Source organism: Mus caroli, chromosome 15 (genome assembly GCF_900094665.2).
Source record: "Mus caroli chromosome 15, CAROLI_EIJ_v1.1, whole genome shotgun sequence".
Taxonomy (NCBI): domain Eukaryota; kingdom Metazoa; phylum Chordata; class Mammalia; order Rodentia; family Muridae; genus Mus; species Mus caroli.
The window spans coordinates 20,780,577-20,788,375 of NC_034584.1; the positions used below are offsets into that span (position 1 = coordinate 20,780,577).

A 7,799-nucleotide genomic window follows, 5' to 3' on the forward strand; every position below is an offset into this window, starting at 1 on the left:
GGTTTCCAGTATCGGATTGGAAAACACCCAAGTAACTCTCTGAGAGACTCAAGAGACAATCACCTCCTTTCTTACCCTCAAGAACTGATGTGCATGCCGAGTCTGTACAAAAGCCACCTTTCTCCAGCCTCTTCCCCGTGTGTGGCACAGGGGGACCCTGAGCACACAGATGGTCACTATTCCAGTAATGGGGTCATCAAGGGGTGATGGCTTAGCGCATCTGCCCGTGGTATACATTGCTAACTGGCACGTGCACAAACTTCTACATATTTCAGCTATCAAGGGGGATCTTGTCTTACAAATCACAAGTTTATGCTCCCTTGAAGTCAAAGCAAGTGAGGTATGGGTAAGGTGAAAGCAAGTGGGGTCTGGAAGCGTCTTTCTCCTGGCTATTATCCCATCACGGCATTCGGGTCCCTTGCCTTCCTCTGGTGCCAATTCACCTGCAGGCAGGGTAGGCCTAGATGCTGGCCCACCACTTCACCATTTATACACATAGGATGTTTCTCAAAGATTATAATATTCTTCCCAGCCTTCAAGACACAGCTCTTGGTTGTCATTTAATATTTCATTCACAATATTCACTCTCTTAAAGCATTAATAACCACACCCACACCATGGTTGGGTGTGAATCCTTAAGACAGTTTTTCCTGTTCATCTTAGGGGATAACTGCCTTGGATCCCACTGTTTGGGGTGTTTTGTTTATACGTATATTAGTCAAGAACACTTGAGGATCCTACGTCTTACCTCAGTTCATTGTACTCAGGAAAAGACACCTACATTACCGAAAAGGAGGGGAAAAATCAAACCAAAAGCCAGTTACTACTTTTTAATTGTTTAACTTTATTACTGTTGCACCATTTATACAATTACATATAATTTCAATGCATCCATTGTACATTTTTTTATTTTTTTATTTTTTTTTCCATTTTTCCAATGGGTGGTGTGTTGGTGTCTGAGACACAGATGGAAGAAAACTGGCGCTGCAGTGAACGCAGACTTCTTTTTTTTTATTATTTTTTATTATTTTTTATTTTCATTTCCACTGACCAATAAACAGAACTACAGGTGCACCCAACCACGGACATGCATTACTCGTCGTGAGAAATCTAGGTAGGCTAAGTATGATGAGAGAATGTTTGTCACTCCCAAAAATATCTGGAGAGGAAGAATGGAGGGTTGGCATTGAGATACATGTGGACAAGCTAAGTGGGCTCCGTCTGAAAGTTGGCATTCATCCACGAACGTTTAAAAAAATACCAAAAAAAAAAAAAGGCTGTAAATTAAAAAGGAAACACAGAAAATACTGCTTTCATAAAGATCTGATTGCCTTGGCACTGGCCCTGTGGGCAGAATCAAACGCCTCCCTCCCCAGCTGCATCGCGGGAGAGATGCTGGGGTTTTTAAGGATGGAGCCTAGGGGACAGCGGTTCAGGGTACAGATGATGTACTTTCAGACAATGATCTCGAAAATCCAGGACTGACTGGTCAAGTTGACTGAAGGTATATTAGATATTTCCCCACAAAAATACTATTTGGATTCTCCCCGCCCCCTCCCTCCCCTGATGGGACACATCCTCTTTATTTTTTTTTCTCTTTTCTTTTCTTTTGTTTATTTAATCCCTTGGGCAATACATATCCTCACTTCCAATTTGAAACAAGTTAGTATAGGATAGAGAGACAGAAAGAGGACAGAGTGAGAGACAGAGAGAGAGCGTGAGAAGACAGGTCGTTTGCGAGTGGCGTCGGTTCTGGTTGGCTGTCCCGGTTACTCTTTGACGGCCACGCTTTGCTCGGAGCTGGCGGCGGCGGCGGGTGCCTCGGCCTGGGGCTCGGCGGCTGCGGGCGCGGCGGGCGCGGGGGCCTTGGCCGCGGAACTGGGCGCCTCGGAGGCGGCGGGCGTCTCCTTGGACGAGGGCGCGGGCTCCGCGCTGCTAGGTTTAGAGTCTGAAGCCGCCGGGGCCGCGTCGCTTTTCGCCTCGGGGCCGGCGGCGGCGGGAGCCTCAGTCTTTTTGGCCTCGCCCTCCTCCGGGGCCGCGCCGTCGGCCGCGCCCGTGCTCTCGGCGCTCGCTTCGCCGGCCTTGGGGGCCTCGCCGCCCGCAGCGGGCCCGGGCGCGGCCGCCTCCTGCTCGGGCGCCGGCGCGGGCTCGGGCTGCTCCTCCGCGGCGCCCTCGCTCTTCTCGGGCTCGGCCTTGGGCGCCTCCTCCTTGGCCGCCGCAGCCTTGTCGGTCTCCTTCTCCTCCGCCTTGGCCTCGCCGTCCGCTGCGTCCTTGGGCTTCTCCTCCGCGCTCTCCTTGACCTCGGTGGCGTCGGCGGCCGCCTGGGGTTCGCTCTCCTTCGGGGTCCCCTCCTCCTCGGTGCCCGCGCCTTCGGCCTTCTTGTCTTTGTCCTTGGCCTTCTCGTCGTTCACATTGTAGCCCTTCTTCTTCTTGCTCAGCTTGCCTCCCATCTTGGAGTTCTGCAAGGAAGCACAAGGGGAGACGAAGGGGAGTTAGGGTCAATGTAGGCAAACTGGATGGTGGGAGGCTGCCTGCAGGGCGAGGAGGGCGGCACAGCGGGGAGCAGCCTGGACGTCAAGGGCATTCTACCATAATCAGAAGTAACAAAAGAACAAAGTAAAGCCCCCGCTGCGAAGCCTTCAGGCCAGCAAGTTGGAGGGTGGGGGAGACAAAGAAATGGTGATCAATGACACTGCTGCAGCTGCCTATAGGGAGGACAGGCGGCGTGGTATTGGTCTTATCTGTCTACTTTCAAGCATCCAGGAGGCTTGAACACCAGTAGCACAAAATGGCAGGGACAGCCATTTTAGAACTACAACTTCGCTGGTTTTATTTTTTTAAAAAACAACAAAACCCTGATAATTTACAAATAACTTTCTGGAGGAACTGCTCATCATACATCCCAAATCTCTCGTCCATCCTTTCCGGAAGCACGTTTTCATAGCGTCCCTGTGCCGGTGAAAAATCACTGCCGTGGTTCTTCCTACAGAAAACTTAATTGTTTTCTATTAATGCAAGATGGCAAAACTTTTCAAGGCTAACCTCCCACTGGCCCTGTAGCTCCCCACAGGAGGAGCAGGCGTGAAGAGAAGCACCGTGCAGGGCCACAGGACAGAGTAGAAACTCCTGGTGAGCTCACCAGGTTCTGCTTCCTCTTGGCAGGGCCCTGAGCTCTCTTCACCCAGCTACCCCACCTCCCAATCCATTCAGAAAAAAGAGAGAGAGAGGGAGAAAGAGAGAGAGAGAGAGAGAGAGCGCTTTTTCTTCACTCCACTTCTTGTAATTATGATTCAGCATAGTGAAATAACCCACACTGTTTGAAAGTCAGGTGTGGGAACGAGTAGTATTCTTCAGTCAAAATTCCTCTCACCATTCTATGCTAATTTCCCGTCTGGGTTACCATTAAGAGTTGGAGGAGACAGAAAAAAGAAACAAACACAAAGATGACTAAAATACTCTTCCTAGTTTCAGGCAAGGTCTTTATTATGTCATCCAAGGATCTCGCTTATATTTCTTAAAAATAGGAAAGAAGAAACGACTTGGAATCCTAATCCACTTCAAACAACTGCTCCTATTTTTGGTAGGACCAAATATATGTGGTGAAACCACAATTAAAAACATTTTTTACCACGAAGCAATAAATGAAAACATAAACCTGACTAATGAGTTAAATGGTATAGCACCTCCATCAAATTCTTAGACACTCCATCATGGCTGATGTCACATACAACCTGGAGCTCCTGCCCCACGTTATGGTTGATGCATTGGGCTGACTTGGGAAATAGAAAACCTGACAAGTCTGTCTGTCTACCTTTAGATTCTTCTCCCAACTCTATAACAGAAACCCATACGCCAACCTAGAAATTACAGCCCATGCGGCAAAGAGTAAATGTAGTCTCATTGTGAACGAAGAATGGAGTGCTGGGTTCTGACACCCACGGTATGAAATCCTATATAGCAATCCCCAGAGGTTTAAAGTCCTGCTGGTTTACAAACCTAAAATCTAAGTTACTAAAATTGGTTTTCTGAAGCAGGATTAAAGCCCCGTTCTAGTCTTTGTTTTAAGGCCAGCTGTGATTCTTTTCTTGGTAGAAATTGAACAGACAAAATCAAGTTGTAAGTAAGAGACTGTGTCTCAATAAGGTCAATTATAAAAAAAAACAAAAAAACAAAAAAAACCCCACAAACACAAACACCCCTGCTTTCAGTTGATTTACCTGGGAGGATTTATGAAATGTATTAGAGTACCAGGAAAGCAGTTGTCTGGTTATATCCCAGGAGAATAAGAGTACCCAGAGGGGCAAACTAAAGTTACAAATTAAAATCAAAGTATCCAGAACAGTCCTAATCCAACACCATTTACTTAAATTATTCAACCTTCTCCAGCGTATCCTACAATGGTGTGCCAGTAGCTGCCTCCTTTTACTTAGAGGAAAACCAGCTGAGTTCATGAGTTGTCCAATAAAACAAAGGCCAAAGCCCACAAGAATGTGTTAGTACAAGAATCTCCACCTAGCAGATGAAGGGGACACTCTACCCACCAAGAAGTTGATCTCCAATGTAGCTCCAAGCCTAGGAATGTTACCTTCCTGGATTCTGAGGCAGGACCTCCCAGAATGGAGCTTTGTGCTTAGAGAGGATACAGGCTACAGAAGAAACTTTGTAGCCCCTCTCTTTCTATTTGCTAGTGAAATGCTTTTATCAGATGCTTAAGAAATGAGAGCTGGCGACTAACATGGACATGGGATTGAATGAGTGCTCTCCTTTCTATAACCTCTGTTTTTGAAGGAAGTTGTTTAATATAGAAAGTCGGAATACTTGAGTTTAGAGGAAAAAAGAAAAGATCCAGGGCTAGAGAGATGACAGTTTAGAGATGCTTGCTGCTTGCAGGGACTGCTATTGGACCTACAAATGAGTGCCTGCAATTCTGGCACTGGGAAGGTAGACTGGGATTGTCCTGAGCAAGATAGGTAGACTAGCCAACTCTGGGTGCCATTGAGGGAACCTTCCTTGAAGAATATAGTGGAGAGTAACCAGGAAGACTCTGAACATTTACCTTGGGCCGCCATACAAATGAGCAAACATTCGTGCATACACAATTGCAAACACGCCATACATGTAGACACGGGAGAATGGATGGCGTGATGGGAGAAACAGGCATCTATCTCTAGTCAAGATGTAACCTATCTTGGACGTTACTTAAGCGTAATCCAAAGTGACACCCAAAGGGCTAAGCTTGCCTCTGCGTTTCCTCATGCTAGGATGTCCGCTAGCAATGAGTGGGACCAGGGAAAGCATGGGCAGATGTTGAACGCATGGACTGGAGTTCTGTGTGGTCATGAAGACAAACAGGAGAGTTCACCTCTGTTATCACCTGTGTTCCTGAGGCTTTTGAAACCAGATACACACACACACACACACACACACACACACACACACACACACACACACGGTTTCAAAAACCCAGTCATTCCCAGTTAGTTTTCTTTCTCTGCCTCTTACTTGCAGATGAAAATGTAAACTCCCATCTGCTGCTAGTGTCCTGCCTGCTGCCTGCCTGTCTGCCTGCCTGCCTGCCTGCCTACAGCCATGCTCCCTGTCACGATGGTCACGAACTCTAACCCTCTGGGAACACAAGACCCAAATTAAATGTTTTCTTTTATAAGCTGTCTTGGTCATATTGTACTATCACAGCAACAGAAAACTCGCTAAGGCTACAACCTTGGCAATTAATCCTTAGCACTTGGGTCGTCTTGAAACAGTTTCTCACGGGTCTGGAACTTGCCAATTTGGCTGGAGTGGTAAATGGCGTCCCAGAAGTCTCCTCTCTCCCCAGTTCTGGCATTACAAACATGCCACCATGCCTGGCTTTTACCTGGCTTCTGAGATGGAACTTGGGTTCAAGTAACTGACCCAGTCATCTTCCCAGCCCACTTTGTGACACATCTAGCACCATGTTTCTTTAACATTATCATGCCTGAGAAAGTACATAAAGAAACGTCTTCCTAGACAGATAGTTCAGGTACAGTGATTTCTTTTTTCCCTAAAAGCAATTGGAAAAAGTAACAAATATTCTAAAAATTATGCTTCAGTTCCTTCTCTAAATCATATATGAGGACTTTTGGGGTGACAGGTATATCTTATAGGAAAAAAAAATTGTATAACTAGTTTTAATTTTATTGGGAGGAGAATTGTGATCGTTTATAATGGTACTATAGCAAACCTTAATGATAAATTGGTTCTTGATCCTGAGAGTTTCAATCGGGAAATTTTATAGGTACAAAAAATTTGAATATTTGCATAAATATTTATCTTTTATGTTTACTCAAAACATTGGGAGATTAAAGGTGACAAATATTTCAGAACTTACAATGAAGGCACTCTCACAGAGACAGTCTGAAATGTTTTTGTAAGCCTTTATTGCTTTCTCTCCAGGAAGCCTGCCAGAAACCAGGAATATATATATATTCCTTAGCTGTTCATATTACATAAGTTGTGCTTATTTTGAATACAATCCTCAGGACACAGCAGGCTCCAATCAGCTCTGTGTAATTCTCACAGAGCCCAGAAAGCCTCCCCAGGTCTCACAAACTACAAGGCCCAGCTCACCTGGAAGAGACCTCAGCTCATAGTGTCCAGTCTCAAAGTGAGTCAGTCTATCAGTACAGCCAACTCAATACAACTCAATTTTACTTTTCACATCTTGGAAAATAAAGGTAGAAAGGCCAATCTCAAAGAACATTCAGGGGGAAATTAACTAACTATAAACCTTTTCTTTAAGACTTGTGACATTCAGTATGAAGTTGGCTAAAAGTGACAAGACTTAGTCGTTGAAAATGATTATGAATCTGAGCAGAGCCTCTCTCTTCTGGGTCTCAAATTCCCTGACCAGTAAAGTGATGATATTAAATGTCTGCTCAATCCTGGCATGAGGAGGGCAGTGTGAATGCTTATTGCACTATATAAAATGCTATTAGGATAAAAGGATAACACTATAAAGTTCTATGTGCCTGCGATCACAAATCTGAGGCCATTTTTCTCCCTTAAAAATTGGATTGACATCACCTGGGTTGTTATTATGACGAACTGTCTCTGGCATGGGATCAATATTTGTGACGCTTTTTAAAAACTAGCAATGAAAAAATAGTCATTGCAGACTATCAAAAAAAAGTTAAAACTTTATGAAACATGGTCTAAATATTTGCCAAGGAATAGAATGCTTTAGGGATCTCAATTACATTTCAGAGATGTTTTTTAGCATGGTGCGTCAGTTTGTGAGTCAGAACGAAACTTCACTGAATACATCATAGATGAAGTCATAACTGTCAGAAAATGCAGGTTTTAACAGCTTCCCTGGCACATAGCTATCAGTAGGGCTCCAGTTATTTATAAGAGACAGCTGTGTCCCCGCACACTACTTTAGTGTGTCCTTCTCCTACCATCCATGGTCCTGCTCAGCAGGATTCACCCTTTGCCAAGGGAAGGGACCTGCTACAACTTGTGTCCTTTCTGCTACATGCTGGTCATAGCCTTTGAAAACCATCTTAAGTAGAAGGATGGCTAATACAATCCCACAAATTAAGGAATTAAGGGGTCACTCAGCTTAACGTTATATGGAAATGTTAAAAAAAAAGCTAAGTGGGAAGAGGTTTGGGGTCCTAATTTCTATAGTATATGCACCTAACTCTCCTCTCTCTCTCTCTCTCTCTCTCTCTCTCTCTCTCTCTCTCTCTCTCTCTCTCTCTCTCTCTCTTTCTCTCTCTCTCCTGCTATAACCTAATAGAAACAAAGAAATTCAA

At 45.0% G+C, this 7,799-nt stretch overlaps 1 protein-coding gene across 1 annotated transcript in view; it reads right to left on the reverse strand.

The window, feature by feature from the left end:
• Positions 1-824: 824 nt before the first annotated feature.
• Positions 825-7,799, reverse strand: part of Basp1 (brain abundant membrane attached signal protein 1) — a 50,381-nt gene continuing 43,406 nt past the window's right edge. The window contains exon 2 of the mRNA XM_021183915.1: positions 825-2,459. Within this exon, the coding sequence (XP_021039574.1) occupies positions 1,770-2,450 (681 nt within the window). The 5' untranslated portion in view covers positions 2,451-2,459 and the 3' untranslated portion in view covers positions 825-1,769. The remainder of the gene's footprint in view (positions 2,460-7,799) is intronic.